Source organism: Schistocerca cancellata, chromosome 1 (genome assembly GCF_023864275.1).
Source record: "Schistocerca cancellata isolate TAMUIC-IGC-003103 chromosome 1, iqSchCanc2.1, whole genome shotgun sequence".
Taxonomy (NCBI): domain Eukaryota; kingdom Metazoa; phylum Arthropoda; class Insecta; order Orthoptera; family Acrididae; genus Schistocerca; species Schistocerca cancellata.
This window is the reverse complement of record NC_064626.1, coordinates 730,548,365-730,566,677: the sequence shown is the minus strand read 5'-3', so window position 1 is coordinate 730,566,677 and position 18,313 is coordinate 730,548,365. Positions and strand designations below refer to the sequence as shown.

Below are 18,313 nucleotides of genomic sequence, written 5' to 3'. Positions count from 1 at the left end.
CACAAAAAAGATGTGAGGACAAACAAGTGAGCTACAGTATAAGATATACCAGAAGAATAGAAAGAAAGCTTGAAGTTGTAGTGGCTATGGAACATGAAGGTGGAGTAAGACATTCACAATTCTTACAAGTTGGGGCTAAAGTACAGTGATAGTATGTAATGCAAGCTTGAAGATTAACATTGCTGTGGTTCGATTTGGATGCCAAGGAAGCAATACATGAAGTGAAATAAAACTCTATAAGAGGAATAAAATTCCAAGGGGGACAGACATCGAAGCTAAGATCTGTAGACGACATTGTCCTTCTGGCTGGATGCAAGGAAAACATAAGACCTGTTGAAACAAATAAGTAACATACTGAGCATGGAACATGGCTTAAGGACAGTAAAGACAAGAGAGAGGAAGAGTAACAGAAAAGAGAATAACAACTAGCTAAATATCAAAACTGGAAACAACACAGTAGTAGAAGTAGTGAAAGAAGTCTCCTAGTTAAGAAACAAGATCACATCACATGCCCAAAGCAAATGAAACATCAGAAAGCCCAAATCAAAGAAAACGTCAGAAGTAGATTGGCACAGGTGAAATATTTTCTTCATTAAAGGAGTTCTGCTGTTATGGATATTGATATGCAACTGAAAAAGAATTTACAGGCAGATTATGTTTGTGGTACAGCACTGTCAGGAAGAGATACACAAATCACTGGAAATTAGAAGATGAAGAAGATGGAAGTATTTGAAACATGATGGGACACAAGAATATAAAACGAAAAATTAAGTGAACAGGTAAATATAAAAAGTACTAAAAAGAACAGGTGAGGAAAGAAGTCTCTGAAAGACAGGTTAATGAGACATTTGATTAGGCATCCAAGAATAATTTATAAGGCCCCATAAAGAACAGTAGGAGGGAAACTTATTAGGGATACACCAAAACTAGAATACACTAAGGATTATAAAATATGTTGCATGTAATGTAATAGGTATGCAAAGATGAAAAGAGAAACGCAAGATGCGGAAAGATGGAGGACAGCAAAAGATGGTGACAGCACTGAACCAGTAGAAAGACTCACGGCTTAGGACATTATTCTGTAGCTCATTAGTGAATGAAAATAAGCAGAATGCAGTTAATTTCATTATTTTAAATCACATATAGCTGTAATTAAGCACACTAATATGTAACTGAATTAAGGGACTTCATTAATTATAGGGTGTTGATTTTCCAATTAAGGTTGTGATCAACTTGTGGTCCCAAATACCAGGCAGCATTTATTTCCTGTACTTCATTGTTTTGGTACTATTTCTATGAGCTGTGGAATTCTATGAGAAGTACTGGATTGTTTGTACCAAATCTTGTCTAAATCTAATGAAAATCCAAGATCCATTTTCTGTTAATCATCTGTTGACATTTTCAGATATTTCACTTGTTGTCTTTTCAGTAAGAAGACTAGTACTGTTTTTTTTTATTCCTAAACTTCTGTTATCTACAATGAAAATAGGAGACTGCTGACATATAACAAATAATAAAAGACCAAGACCAAAACACAGTGTACCCCTGATTATTCATGAGCAGATTACCCGGTTTTCAAATCACTCCCCCCCCCCCCCCCCCCCCCCCCACACACACACACACACTTAGTGAGTCAATGTGTCAGTTCCATTATTTAAACAACTGGCACCTGACAACAGAGTGTCATTTCCATTGTTATCAGCCAACATCATCTGTGTAAATCGGAAGCAAACTTAGAATTATGATAACAGGTGTGTAAGTGGCAATGATTCAAGTTAAAAGAAGTTTGTAGAAGAGAAGATGGAGAAACAAAAGAAATGTGTTGACATTAAAACAAAAACTAGAGTTAATTGAAAAATTTGAAAAGGGGGAAACTGCTGCAAAACTTAGTGCTGATTATAGTACTGTAATGCAGACTATTTGGGACATTAAAAAGTATAAGCAGCAAATACAGGATTTTGTCAGGAAATGTGATCCTAGTTCTGGACCATTTACATGAAAAAGCATGAAGAGAGATACATTTGATGAATTAGATACTGCTCTTTTGCAATTGTTTAGTCAAAAATGAGCTGAAGGTGTCATTGTTTCTGGTGTGATGTTTGCCACTAGAGCTAAATTTTTTCATGAATCTCTAGGGTTAAACTTACAGTGCAAGGGGAGCAACTTAGTTCAAATGTTACGACAGCCAATTCCTTCTGGAAAGAGTTCCAACTATTTGAAGAAGAAGGAAATTTCACACCAAACCAAATTTATAATGCACACAAAAGTGGTCTGTATGTCTACCAACAAGAACCCTTGCTTTCAAGAGCAAAGTTTGTGCTCCTGGATATAAGTTGTCTAAGAAATGCATTACAATTTTGTGCACTGCTAATGCTTCTGGGAACCTCAAACTGAAGCTACTAGTCATTGGAAATTGAAAAAAACCTTGAGCATTCAAGGAAATTGTGGCTAAGGCTCTCCCTGTGCTTTATTACAACACAAAAGAGCATTGATAGATAGTGAAATTTTCAAAAACCGGTTCAACACACTTTTGTATTGCAAGTATGGCAATTTCTAGAAGATAAAAGTTTGCCACAGAAGGCTTGATAATACCCCTTCACACCCCAACAAGAGGACTGTTATATCTGATAGTGTAATCATAACTAAGTTTTTACATCCTAACATGACTGCCATCATACAGACACTGGACCAAGGCATAATTCTATTGGTAAAACAGTGCTACCGAGCTGGTCTACTGAGAATCCTAGCTGATGAGGATGATTTGGTAGCATTCTGGACAAAGCTGACAATTTTAAATGCCATGCACAAGATTTCCGATGCCTGGCAGGAAGTCAAGCCACATACATTAGTTCGACCATGGAGGAAAGTTCTTCCACGTATAGAAGAAAGTGATTTTCAGGGTTTCAGTGATTAAGAAATAACAACACAAATCATGAATCCTACAATGGGTTAAAATGTTATGTAACTCCAAAATTGATTACATAATGTAAATAGGAACAGCACCAAAAGAGACAGCTTAGTGGAATACTCCAAATAAATTTTATTTAACTACTTCTATTGAAATATCATCTTTCAAAAAATGAACACTTCAGATAGGAATATCAACAACGCATGAAAATATAGATTGCCAGATACCGTGAAGGAGACACGTTAACTTGCGGACAGGCACAATTAAAAGACACTTGCATAAAGCTTTCGGCCACAGACTTCATCACCAAAAGAGAATCACACATCATTCATACACACAAGCAAGCACACCTCATGCACACGACTGCCAACTCCAGCATCTCAGGCCCAACATGCTGGTATGTTAACTGCTAAAATATGGTGTCTAAAATATGGTGTCCATCCAACATAAGAGCATTTTTCTTCTTCTCATTCTTACTGTTTTCTGTTGCTTCTCCAATCACATTTTCATTGCATCTCAGGCCCAACATGCTGGAGTTGGCAGTCGGGTTGCATGAGGTGTGCTTCCTTGCTTGTATGAATGATGTGTGACACTCTTTTGCTGATGAAAGCTGTGGCTAAAAGCTTTATGTAAGTGTCTTAATTGTGTCTGTCTGCAAGTTCACGTGTCCCCTTATCTTTTCCTACATTGTTGAACTATCATCTTTTCTATTCTTTTCTATTAACTTTTCTTTCCTTGTATCCCAAACATGTTTGTGTGTCTCATCTGGCATTACTTCTGCCTTGTATTTACTGTCAGTGTCATCTATCTGTGTTTTTGCTTTGTCTCTTAAACAACAAAAATTTATTAAAAAATTTTCAGTTGGTTCTACGAGATTTTTTTTCTGTTATTACTTACTAGTTTCTGGTATGTTAACTGCTAAAATATGGTGTCTAAAATATGGTGTCCATCCAACATAAGAGCATTTTTCTTCTTCTCATTCTCACTGTTTTCTGTTGCTTCTCCTATCACATTTTCATTGCATCTTCCCACATTCCCTTAAAGATATTCTCGCGTAGTTTTGTTTTATTTGATATTAAGAGGATAGACTGCTACTCACCATATAGTGGAGATCTTGAGCCACAGACAGCAATAAACAAAAGACTGCTAAACAAGTAAGCGTTTGGACAAAAGGCATTCTGAAACAATCCCCCCCCCACACACACACACAAATCAACAATTTTCTCTGGTCATTGAGGATTTTCCATGGCTTTTTTAAGTTGCCATACAGTAGCCAATTATTTACCTATTACTGTTTGCTTGAAGTTCTCTCTTTCTCATTAACAGTTGTTCTTTTCTGTATGAAGTTTTCATTTCATTTTCTCACTTTGTATCTGCAACTGTCTGCCTTTCAATTTTAGTTCAATTTCATCTCTGCAAGGTGTATTTTGATCCATTTTCTTCTCCAAATAGCACTAAGAAAAGCATGTTGTTCTCAGCATTTTCCAATACCTACCAGTTTTTGAGTTTTTGCCGTTTACAGTATGATATCAAAATTTTCCCAGTGAAGCTGTTGTTCAGATGTTGTCCTACTTTTACATTAAAATCCTCTATCATTTTGCAGCAGGATATGCTGTCATTTATCAGTTTTTGTACCTCTTAATAGAGAACTTTTACTGTGTCAATAGAATGTGAGCATTTTTGTGCATGAACTAAAATGGATTTCATGGGGTATTTTAAAACAGCCTTGCTGCTTATGCCTGAGACTACTTCAGTTTCAGTAATATTTGTTTTAAATGTATTATTTACAGTATAATCATCACCTTAAGTTCCTTCCTGATCTGTACCTTTATATTAAATGTGTTGTTGTTTTTGTTGTGGTCTTCAGTCCAGAGACGGGTTTGATGCAGCTCTCCAAGCTAATCTATCCTGTGCAAGCCTCTTCATCTTCCGGTACCTACTGCAACCTACATCCTTCTGAATCTGCTTAGTGTATTCATCTCTTGGTCTCCCTCTATGATTTTCACCCTCCACGCTGCCCTCCAATACTGAATTGATGATCCCTTGATGTCTCAGAACATGTCCTACCAACCGATCCCTTCTTCTAGTCAAGGTGTGCCACAAATTTCTCTACTCCCTAATTCTATTCAATGCCTCCTCATTAGTTATGTGATCTACCCATCTAATATTCAGCATTCTTCTGTAGCACCACATTTCGAAAGCTACATTCTCTTCTTGTCCAAACTATTTATCGTTCACGTTTCACTTCCATACATGGCCACACTCCATACAAATACTTTCAGAAACGACTTCCTGACACTTAAATCTATACTCGATGTTAACAAATTTCTCTTCTTGAGAAACACTTTCCTTGCCATTGCCAGTCGACACATTTTATATCCTCTCTACTTCGACCATCATCAGTTATTTTGCTCCCTGAATAGCAAAACTCATTTACTACTTTAAGCGTCTCATTTCCTAATCTAGTACCCTCAGCATCACCCAATTTAGTTTGACTACATTCCATTATCCTCATTTTGCTTTTGTTGATGTTCATCACATATCCTCCTTTCAAGACTCTGTCCATTCTGCTCAGCTGCTCTTCCAGGTCCTTTGCTGTCTCTGACAGAATTACAATGTCATCGGCGAACCTCAAAGTTTTTATTTCTTCTCCATGGCTTTTAATTCTACTCCAAATTTTTTTTTTTTTTTTTTTTGTTTCCTTTACTGGTTGCTCAATATACAGATTTAATAACATCGGGGATAGGCTACAGCCCTGTCTTACTCCCTTCCCAACCACTGCTTCCTTTTCATGTCCCTCGACTCTTATAACTGCCATCTGGTTTCTGTACAAATTGTAAATAGCCTTTTGCTCCCTGTATTTTACCCCTGCGACCTGCCCTGCCCCTGCCACCTACGTATTAAACGTATGTCCAAATTTTAATTCTATTTGCTCTTTCAAATCGTTTCACATTTCTGATACTCCTAAATATATCCTATTTCATCTCCATCCTCTTCCGACTCCACTAACCTATCTTAAGTCCGCACAACACTGCAAGGTATTGTCATTAAAAAAGTTCATAGTAGCTGTTGCGTTTCTAACGATTATGTTGTTGTTTTTTCAGCCATACCCTGTGTACCAGGGTGAGGATGCACAAACAGCTGCATGTGCCAAGTTCCCTTGATCCACTACTCCCAATATTCTTTGACCCAGGACGGAATCTTACTATTACTATTATTACTGTTAATTATTATTACTATTATTATTATTATTTACCATTATTGATGCTGCAATTTATTAATCTAATTCAATCAATTCTTATTAATATGCTGATACTTGTGTTTTTAAGATGCATCACTGCATATTCACTTCTTAAATTACTTTGTGAACAAACAGGTAACGATCTACGGTCTAAAATCTACTACATTTGCTTTTTAATTAATTTGCCACCATAATTGTTAGCTTATAAGCCATTATTGTTTCCATGTATTCCCCGTTTTTTTCTTTTTTTCCATTTTCCTAGTTAGATGATATTCCTGTTTCTCATTTTCTATCATATCATCTTTTACTCCCTGTGGCTCCTGTATTATAATGTGCGTAAGTCACCACAGCTAAATAACTCAATGTTTCATTACACAAAATTATTGTACAAATTACTTAAAGTTATTTCTTACCAAGTATTGATAACAAAATTAGAACACTGTCAACATGAAATCCAGTTTTAATAATGGAATAATTTACTGATAATATTATGCCAGGCAGGTTAAACTACACACACTGGCCAACAGTAAAACTTGGAAATTGTTATACATGAGAAAGAAAAATGTGTAGCAAATGTATTCTGTTAACTAATGTCACAGGAAAAGAAAAAAAATAGTGAAATTAGTTACAAATGGATCTGCATCTACATCTATACTATTCTGGAAGCCACCTTTTGGTGTGTGGTGAAGGAGTAGGGGTGGAGGTATACTTTGTGTACTATCACCATTTCCCATCTTTCCTGTATCACTTTTGATTAGTAGATGGGGAGGAACCACTATTTGTAAGTGTGAGGTCTAATTCCACAGATTTATTATTGTGCAATCAATTGCAGCAACCAGTAATTAGAAATTTTATCAGGTTTATTTTAGTGTCCTAATAACAGCTTTAGGTGTTTTTACGTGCACCTATGGAAGGTGTCACTGGGTTATTACATAAAAGAAATAGTAGATATAATATTTGTTGTTAACAGTCACTTTTTCTTCTCCTTTTTCATTAGTGTGACTCTCAAAATATGAGCACAATGCACTATAAACAATGCTCATTTCTCTTTTATATATGTATAAGACACGAAAACTTTGTTTATGGGGCAATGTGATTACAAAATTTTATTAGATGTCATCATCACATATTATATGGAAGTAGAATAATAACTTTCAAAAAGTACACGAATTACTTAACAGGATTCTGGCGTTCATCAGGGCTTTTAGGCTTCCTCGACCTTAAACTGGCCTCTCAGTAAGGTACTTCCTTTTTTTCTTTTTTTGTATCTGTCATTTCTAGGTTACTAAATTGATTACATCATCATCTAAGTGTATCAGGTCTGTGTCTGTATCTAAATAAAAGGCTGCTTGATTGCCATACACCTTTTTATTTTTGAAACATCTTCATTGTACTTCAATACATATTTTGTTCCTTACTGCATATGTATGTAATAGCTATGTGGTTAATTATGATAGCTATATGATTAATTTGTCTGTATGTTTCTGCATTACAGTCTTTGGTATTAATTCCCTAACATTAAGGTAAAAGTCGCTTTTGGTGCACCACTTACTCTAGGTTTTGATGGTTTTTGGTTCCACTTAGAACTTTGTACGGTATTTCCTTCATGTATGTGCCATCATGGGCCTACATACTGGTGGCCTGTGCAGTCCAGGAAGTTCTTCTCTTGATTTCTATGTGCACTTTTCACTACATACACTTCACATCCTCACAAGTGTTTATTTTTTTAAATTTATGTTTACTGTCTGTACCTACTAGTACCTTTTATTCGTATGGTGTGATGGCTATATGCAGTTTGCATGCACAAGTGTGTTTGTGTTTTTTTTTTTTTTGTTTTTTTTTTTTTGGGGGGGGGGGGCAGAGTGGGAGGAGGAAGGTACTGTTATGGCACTCATACTGGCTGTCATCACAGTCTACAAATTTTTAGTCCCTGCAATAAGCTTTGGCCTATCTCAGTGGGAGATTTTCTGAAATTTCGGCTTCAATATATATATCATGAATTTTAAATGTTATATAACACTCACTTGAGGTACATCTAAAGTTACTCTTTCTCATCTTAAAGGTAATGTCATGACACAATATATGTAATACATTATATTTATCATTTAAAGTCACTCATATTAAAACTGTTATCATGCTCCTACTTCAAGAAATTTGGAGACATTGGATAGGATTCATAAATGTTAATATATGTTTCACAAAAAACACACATACATCACCATATATGAAAAAAGGTTGACATCAAAATGTAGTAAACATTCAATAAAACCAGGAACTACATAGCAAAGGAAGAGGCCCAGAAGAAAGAACTACACTAGTGCAAAGCAAGGGTAATACAAGAATTAAGAAATTTGTTACAGAAGGAAAAAAATAAACCATACCCCAACTCGAGTTCAGTTGCAAAAGAAAACTCCCACAAATGGCCCATGACTGGTGCATCAGCCCTGGCAACCAATGAAAAGAGTCACAGCCATTTTATACGTAAGACAGAAACAGCGTGGTTATTAATAGAAGCCAATATATTCAGCATAGCAAGAAGAAAAATCAAATGTTTTGGAGAACTGCAAATAAGAAGAAAGGATTATTTGCAGAAATAAGAAATAATTGAAATTATTGGGTTGTATATGCTATTTCTGAAAATACACAAACAGATAAAATAAAAATACTAGAAAAAGATACAAACATTACACATGCACATTTTAAAACAAATACAAAGCTTCAAAGAAAAGGGCTACGAAGAGGCCACACCAAGCTCCTCAGGAGAGTGGTACAGAATGGAATTAATGTTAAAAGAAGAGAGTAGCTACAGCACATAAACCTGAAAAATAAACCAAAACCAGAGGTATGCATTTTTCACAAGTCATAATTGTATTAGCACAAAACTATGTATAAAATCCTCAGCCACTTTTTAAAAACAAATAAAATGCTACTGCATGAACTGAAACTTTCTGTGCTAGTTATAGTGGTACCACATGCAATACTCTGGCACCTCTTGCACAGTATTTGGCACAGGATTAGCAAAATTCACAGCACAAGTAAGTGTATATAACTTTTTTCTGCTAGTATTAACAAATAAGTTAAATTTTTGGCTATGTAATGTACATTGCTGAGGCTTTTATACTGAAAACTTGCAAGATTTGCCCAAACAGAAAATTGAACCTCAAAAACAAATCACCCCTACAGAATGGTCTGCTGGAGTTGTGTTTTACCAGTTGTTCGCTGCAACTGCTGCTGCCTCCTCGACCACAACGTATTCCCACAGGTGCGACATGATAGCTGCATCTGCCCTGCAAGAACCCATCACACTCCTTTCACATGTTGCACCATCAGGTTTCTGTAAACCACACTAATGACTCCACATTACTCCCACTGAGGGACATAACCTAAAAATAACAGAGTATTGTTATCCACTTCAACTCTTCAACTGGATTCTCTGGTGACCACATATTGGTGAATCTGCAGTATACAAATTATATATAGTCATGTAACAGTCAACTGTAAAGTCTTCTTCAGAGTTGACTCAGCATGTATGAAGAGGCTCAGCAAGCTCTTATGTGGAATAGTAGAGAATGGAATACAGTAAATCTAACAAGCTATCTCAGTAAATGTCTTTACATGCCTGCCACTATAAGGAATGCACACAGACATATATTTCAAATGAATAATGTTAGCAGGCAGGAGCCATTATGCATCCTCATTATACATACTCAGTCATTAACAAAGACAACTGAAACTTCAGACATCGTGAAATTTCTTTTCTATGTCTCACTCAATATCCTCCACTGTTATAAAATGAGTGTCCACAGTTATGGAGACAATTCTATTTAAGTCATTTAAAACTGAATTCTGCAGTGAACAAATCAAGAAATATTACTTTTCTGGTGTGACAACATACTGCATGTTAAAATTGTGTGCAATATCAGAAACAAAATGCACCATTAATTCAAGTTAATGTAAACTTTAAACATAGGAGTACTTCAACGAGGGAACAGCACACTCCTGTTTCTCTTCATTCAACACCGCACTAACAGTAACTTTATTTTAAAGTGAAATACAAGCTAAGATTATACTGCATGGCACATATTTACATATATATTTAACTAACAAAATTTAAACCGGAAGAAAGTCAAACATCTGACCCACAACACCAACTTTCTCCTTTTCTATACCATCAACAATTATTCATATAAGGAAAAATAAAAAAGCATAGGCTGCTTGTAATATGAGAAAGTAAGCAAAATGGAGTATTAGATTTCTACAATCAGTATTGAAATTGGACAGTCTTATATAAAAGAGAGTGTGTGTGTGTGTGTGTGTGTGTGTGTGTGTGTGTGTGTGTGTGTGTGTGCGCGCGCGCGCGCGCTGCGTTTCATCATAAAAGTTATGAATAACAGAAAAAAAGCAATGGCAACAAGATCAGCCGACAGTTATTTGATCGGTGTGGGGCAGTGGGCAAAAAAAGGAGTTTGATTATGCTGAAGTTGTCAGACCTATGGTTCTTTTTAATAAGGAAAATTCACATCATGGAGACAACCACCCTTCACTGCTGTACCAATATATACTGTTCATCCTTATGTGGATAACTATATCCTAAAATTCATTACTTCTCAAAAAATGTGAACATGTAACACCATGGACCTCCTCAGGATCACCATGTGGTGAGACGTGCTTGGGTGACCACACAAGGCCACAAACAAAGAGAGTCAAGTAATGATTAATAAGCAATTAATCACATGACAGATTCAGCATCCTTTGGTAGCTAAGCTAATCCATTGGAGTACCTATAATTTCCCTATCAATTTTATTTGAAGTTACTTGAAAATTCAGTCACAATTTAAACCACTAATAAAATTTCCAAGAGAAAAGCACCTTCATGATAATGATTCCCAATATGCTAAGGACCCAAATTCTGGAAGAAAGTTTTGACTGTTGTCATTTTGAGAGGAGTTAATAATTTATGCAAAATGATGGAAACTTTTCAAAACTACTTAAGTTTTAAACATTCGTTCTTCCTCCTTGTAGTGGCCTAGAGAAACAGCAGTATCTGCCTTCCCAGTGGTTGGAATTGGGCCAGAAAAGGAAACCTCTGTCGGCAAATTGATGTGATCAGCTCTCTGTCTCAGCAGGTTTGCTTCAGCTCTTGCCCTCTCATGCAGTTGACAATGGCTCTATTTTTTGAAGTCAAAAGCTTTCAGGAGTATGGTGTCAACTAAGCCATAAAAGGTCTGGCTATCACCATGTCCTGCCTGTTCAGTTTGAACTTTGAGGCAGACAAGCAGCCGCAGCTTTGTCGCCATCAGAGACATGTCTTACTACAGACATTTATCACTTTCCAACAGTAATGTCATCCACATAAAAATACCATTTCATTTGCTCAGCAAGCTCAAGTATCTTGTGCTATGACTACAAACCAATGGTGCCAGCTGTCTGCTAAGATTCACAGAAATCCCTTCTTTGTCATCTTTATCTGCTCTCCTGGTTCAGTTCTCTTTTTCAGACTTGATCGTAGCTCTGTGTACCTAACTGTGGTATCAATATGTGCACTCTGTCATCGTCTATCATTGCGTGATGACAGTGAAGGCTGCCCATGACTAAGCATTCTAATATCAGAATATATCAATATTTTTTAATGCCTTATTTCATTTTTACAATGGAAAGTCCAGGTTGGAATATCAACAATATTGTGTGCTTGTGCTGCTTTAAGGCAAAAAGTACTCTAGTGAGTACCTGAAGGGCTTGTGATAAAAACTGGGGCCTAAGCCCCAAAGCTATAAACTGTGTATACACCACAGTGGTTAGACCTAGGATTTTCTAAAGGGCCATAGTGTGGTGGAAGAAGGTAGAACTGTAGGTTGCAGCTAAGGGGCTTGCTAAGGTGCAGAGACTGGCCTGCTTAGCCATAACAGGAGGAATTAGCAGCACACCAACTGCTGGGCTGGAAGCCATGCTGGACATGCCTCCACTACACCTTTGGTGTCAAGATGGAGGCAGCAGCTGGGGCATACAACATACTTAAAACTGAAAAAAAACTGGATTTCATCAGGATATCCAGACTCACACACTAACATAGTGAGTGAGGTAAACACAGTAATGGCTGAGGAAAAGCTTGCCGACTATATAATAAATCCCAACTGCTTCAACAAGCCTTACAATATAATAATTGGAAGCAGTGAGCAGTGGGAAGAAACAGTTCAACACCATACGGGGGACATTGTTTGGTTCATCAATCGGTCAAAATCAGACCAAGGCATTGGGGCAGGGGCATATGGAGCTCAGCCAAGACTGGAGGGCATCATCTCTCTAGGAAAACTGGACTCTTTTCCAAGCTGAAATTACTGCAATTGAGGCATCTGTGGAGGGGAATATGCATAGGTGCTACAATGACCGTAGCATCTACATCTAATCAGACAGCCAGGCAGCCCTGAAATCACTGGCAGCTCCCGCAACAAGATCTAAGATTGTTGCAGATTGCCACAGGGCTCTGGTGGAGTTACAGGGAAGCAATAGGGTACACCTAGTGTGGGTCTCTGGCCACTCAGAGATCCGTGGCAATGAACAAGCTGACAAGATTGGCCAGGATGGGGGCAACAACTCCATTTTTGGACCAGAACCTGTCCTGACAATCACCAACACTATGATCAAACTAGAACTAATGGAAATGGCTCAGGAAATAGCACGTAGAATATTGGACCAAGGTCCATAAACAAAAACATGGTAAGGTAATGATGCCCAAGCCATGTTCTAAAAGAAACTCTGTAATTCTGGGATTGAACAGGAAAGAGATCAAACTCATGACTGGACTGATGACCAGCTATGGGAATTTCAAGAAACAACTACGCACAATGGGTATAATGGAAGAAGACCCTAAATGTGGGATCTGTGATGAGGGTGAAGAAACTGCATCACACCTAATCTTCAAATGCATGGCACTGGAGAGCAAAAGATACAGAATTTTCAGGACAAAAACCTGCTAAAGGGATCCTTGCACTATTTAAGGCCATTGTTTGGCTTTACTAGATATACAGGGAGTGATACCACACAATAAACTCGGTTTCGATGCAGGCAGTGGCGGGTTGGACCTAAGCTGTTTTAGATTCCCTGTCCAAATCAAATCAAGCTGTGCACAAAATTGGTACTGTGTTTACTCACAATGGAACTAAAACAGTGTTGTGAGGATTTTTCACTAGAGTGTTTCACAACAATAAAATTTGAGTTTTTGCACCAGTTCATAACCCTGGATGAAACATGGGCCTACCACTTCACACATAAGATAAAGGTACAGTAAAAACACTGGAATGTAAAGAGAGGTGTCTCCAAAGAAGGCACAGACAGTTTTATCTGCAGGCTATTCACAACATCAGTTTTTTGGGATACGCATGGTATAATTTTCACTGAAAATCTTCAAAAAAAAAAAAGTAATGAATGATGAGCATTATACAGACTTATTTCAGCATTTTTGTGTTAAAATGATACAAAAACAGCTGTGTTTAGCAAAAATTGAAGTTTTGTTTCATCATGACAATGCACCAGTTAACATATACACAATCGTCATGTCAAAATCAATGAGTTAAATTTCAGATTGTCTTCTCATGCACCCATTCCTCGTTCTAGCTCCCTCCAATTACTTTCTGTTTCCAAACTTGAAAAAATGGGCTTCGTGATAAAAAGAGTACCAACAATCATGAAGTGGAGTCTGCAATTGATAGCTATTTTGCGAAGACCAACAGTTCTCACTATGAAATGGGTATTGAAACTATTGACAATCAATGGGAAAAGTGTATTGAGCTGAAAGGAGACTTTCCAGAGAAATAAAATTGTCTTTTCCCAAACTTTGTTAGTCTGTGTACTTCTGGGGCAGCTCTCATATGTCACTGAAATAATGCTACCAGGTAAAATTATGAATCAGTACAAAATTCATATGAAACAAAATGTACATTTGAATATGTAATAATTGTGATCTTTCAAGAGTTCTCAATGAAACTGATAATCTTCAGATTTCTGAAATCTGCTGTTCCCACAATACTTCAACAGCTGATATTTTTTGTAGTGATCATCTCATGTGCGTAGAGTGCAAATTTCAGCTTGTGACTTTTTGAAACCCGACCAAAATGTGGACTGGAAAAACTGTGTGCCAGACAGTCTTTCATAACATTAGCCGTTTCCTTCTATCTATATTTTTCAAGTACTCTTAGTATATTGAGAAATGTGGTTTTCTGTGTATATCAATTCTTCCAACAAAATTAATTTGTCTACTATGCTGTGTTAGTGGTGTTGGTGCAAAACTTCTTGGACTATGCAATAAATGTGGTGATAAGAGATTAGAGTGCCAGGTAATTTGCAGAATAAAGGTACACACTTTCGAATAACTAAAGAGTTGAAGCTGATACTCAATGTAGGCAGCTCAAGCTGGAAATAACACCACTCCAATAACAGTAACACCTTGGGAGCAGACACTCAACACAAAATCAATGTCATCAGCAGGAAATATTCAATATAACACAAGTGGCATGTGGCCTATCTTTAATTCACAGACTGGTTGGAGTTCAGATATTAGGCAATTGGGATATGCATTTGACACAACAGAGGAAAACAGCTAGGGAAGTTGTGATGATGGCACCAATTCAGCTGCAAATTCTGAAATATGGAGATCAATGTATTCATTACACCATGATTGGAGACAGATATTAAACTATCTCTCTGTGCTACAGGAAGTCTTATGAAACTTACAAGGTGTTCCCACATTGATATCCCATACAAGAAACGTGATCTTATGAAGTAGTTTCTGTTTTATGCATATTAAATCGTGTTACTGTAAAACATTATTGGTTGCTTTGTGCCTAATTTTCCATATATGTCAAATAGCAGTGACTAGTATCATTGGTGAAAAGGTTCCTTGTGATTAGCAGATGAGATAAAATTTGAGGAACATGAAGAACGTAACAATGTGACAAAAAATATATGCCGACTTTCATAACCACAAAAATACAATAAGTGAAACAAGAAGGAAGGAGAAATTATATCTGCTGAAGTTTTTCTCCAACAGATGTTTGGTTATTCTCTCTCTCTCTCTCTCTCTCTCTCTCTCTCTCTCTCTCTCTCTCTCAACACATACACACACACACACACACACACACACACACACACACACACACACACACACACACACACAAAATCACTTGTGCCACCACACAACCCAAGATGACTGATGTCAGAAGTTACCTAAACTGAAAATTAATTACCACTGCTTGAGTAGAATTGACTCTTGGTTCTGCATTGTCTGACCAGGTAGAGAGCAACATTCCAAGCAGAATTTAGGCAAAAACTTCAGTCTCTATTTACAAGGTCACTCACTAATTTAATCTCAACTGCTTCCTTAATAACATTATCTCAATAGCTGTAAGTGCATGTTATAAACTCCATGTTGTATTTCATACAATGAATGGTACCATGGCAGTGTGCTGTAATAGCAGATTTGGTCAACTGTTTTAAGTGTGTGGGACACACATGCTCAATACACAGTCCTGAAAGTATGACCAATGTATGACATCCCAGAACTGCAAGGGATACTGTTGACATCTGCCTTATGCAAACAAAATCAGTCATTAAATCTGGGTTATGTGCTAAAGCCTGTAACCAAGAAATTTCAGAAATTAACATTGAAGGAAACACTTTGGAAGTCCTACTCAAATACCAGAGTCTTTAATGAATTCTTTATAAATGTAGCAAAGTCTGATGTGAATGTAACAGATTATTACAACAAAGTAAACCCATTTGGGCTAAATGAGAAGTCTGAAAAATTCACAAAATTTTTGAAAGTTTCTATGAAGGCTGTAGAAAACACAATCATAGCACTAAAAAACAAAAAATTTGCAGGATTGGGTGGAATACCCACCAAAGTTATTAAAGCAGTACACAACAAAATTGCAAACCTATTAGTTCAAATAATAAATCAGTGTTTTGAAGAGGACTGTTTCCCAAAGTTACTGAAACATGCTGATGTCAACCCTTTCTTCAGAAATGGATCAAGAGAGATGATAGGAAATTATCGTCCTATCTCAATTCTCCCATTCATACCTAAAATATTTGACGAAGTTGCTGTTGCCCAAATCCAAAATTTCATTGCAAAATATTCTAAACAATATATTTGGTTTTCAAGAAGGGAAAAACACCACAGATGCAGTGAACATCTTCATTGAGAAAATAAGTACATTATTAGGCAAGAGCAATACGGTGGCAGGAATTTTCTGCGACCTCACAAAGGCGTTTGATTCTGTGAACCACACATTAGTTATTTAGAAATTTGAAAAGTATGGCATTAGGGACAGTGCCCTACAATGGCATAAATCATTCTTAACAAACAGAAAACAAAGAGTCAGCATTTTTTTAAATGGTACAAATTACTATTCCCACTGGAAGAAAATATATTAAGGTAGTTCACATGGCTCCATATTAATGAGTTACCAGTTCTATTTGCAGATGATACTTTTGCCTTAGTTGCAAATCAGATGTCGGAAAAAATTCCCAAATCCGTCTCGGCACCCTCAGTACCTTAGAAACTTGGCATCAGCTAAATGGGTTGCATCTAAACATATCTAAGACTCACATGATGCAATTCCAAACCAGACAGACAAAATGTGAGCAGATTAAGATTGTTCACAACAACTGAGATATAGAAGAACTTGATTTAGTCAAATTATTGGATAAAAATATGAGCTGGCAGGCACACAACGAGCACCTAGCAAACACACTAAGCAACTTTGCATTTGCAATGCAAATATTGTCAATTGCTAATTACAAAACACATTCATGCAAACATCATTCCAGCTTATAAAGTGACATCACCTCTTACTAATTGTTCTCTTCTTCCACAGGATAACCACAGCATTTATGAAAAGACTTTAACATCTGCATGAACCTATTGTGAAACTGTTTTTGTAATACCATATAGCCTAATGATAAGGTATACCCTCGAAACATGTTGCACAGTAATTAAATAATACATTAGTTAACAGTTTTTGTGACTGGTAGCAGTAGTTAAAAACCTTTACATAATAGGAATTTAATTTGATACACACCTACGATGGATATATGGTCTTGAGGTGATATGACTCAATAAAATCCTCTCTGGCTTCCTGCTGTGTCAAGCATTTATTTAGACACAGACTATTGTCCGAGTGATCCTAAACATGGTCAAGTGGTAATTGATTGGTGTGTAGTTGCTGCCCTCATCCTTGAATTGTTATGGTACTGGCTATGACACACTGGCGCTCAATCTGTTTCTGTCCTACATTTACTGCTCCCACTCCAATCTCATGGTGGTTGGGTTCCACAGTGTGCTCAGTTGCAAACTGCCATCTTTATTAATGATGTTATCAGATTTTTGCTCTTTATAGATCCTTCAATTATGTTACCCCAGAAAAATTAGCCTTTGTGATGATAAAAGTGTCACTGAATGCAATTTTGTGTATTTTACAGTGTAGGTTGACATCTTTGTCTGACAGAAACATAACACATGTTCTCAGCTACAGTGTGTACAGGAAACCATCTCATACAAACTGGCATCTGCATATTTACAGCTGTCACTGCTCATTCCAAAAGTGCATCAGTGACAGGATCTTGGTTCATTGAGCAGAAGCCATTTCTGATGTTTAAAACTTGGCACAAGAACTATATGCATGGCTACATCAACAAACAAATATTGAAAGCAATTTCAAGATCTATCAGCAACTGGAACGCTGAAAAGGAGGAGAGTAAAAAGTTGCATTTTTGCCTTTCTGAGGTTCAGTGGCAGGGAAGATTAGGTGGCTCCTGAAGATACATAAATCAAGTAATTCATCCAGTTGTGAAAGAAATTGTAGGCCTCACAATTGACATTTACAGAAAATACCTTTTGAGTGCAGATAACATTATGTGAGGCAGACTGTGTGCACAAAAGAGGTGCCTATTTGGAGAAATCAGAATTAGCTGAATGCTCATTGGAAAATTGACACAAAATTGCAGTCACCGACCCCTATTTTATCACAAAGACTAATAACAAATGAAGTTGTATAACACCAATGGCTGGAAGACCCTGAAGAGCAGTTAAAGCTACCGAAATCTAAAGGTTTTCCTTGTACTTTGCACCCACAGGCACCTTTCCTTCACAAAGTATGAGAACTGTGTGC

At 36.9% G+C, this 18,313-nt stretch overlaps 1 protein-coding gene across 5 annotated transcripts in view; it reads right to left on the bottom strand.

Annotated features, from left to right (window-relative positions):
• The window catches only part of LOC126185227 (carnitine O-palmitoyltransferase 1, liver isoform), a 249,326-nt gene that overhangs the window by 26,835 nt on the left and 204,178 nt on the right, over positions 1–18,313 (bottom strand). For 4 of the 5 annotated variants that reach the window (XM_049928110.1, XM_049928112.1, XM_049928114.1 and 1 more), the window contains one exon: positions 9,359–9,436. In XM_049928110.1, coding sequence (XP_049784067.1) covers positions 9,359–9,436 — 78 coding nt within the window. Of the gene's footprint in view, positions 1–8,530; positions 8,594–9,358; positions 9,437–18,313 lie in introns of all 5 variants that reach the window. The other variant, XM_049928115.1, reaches the window with a different exon arrangement.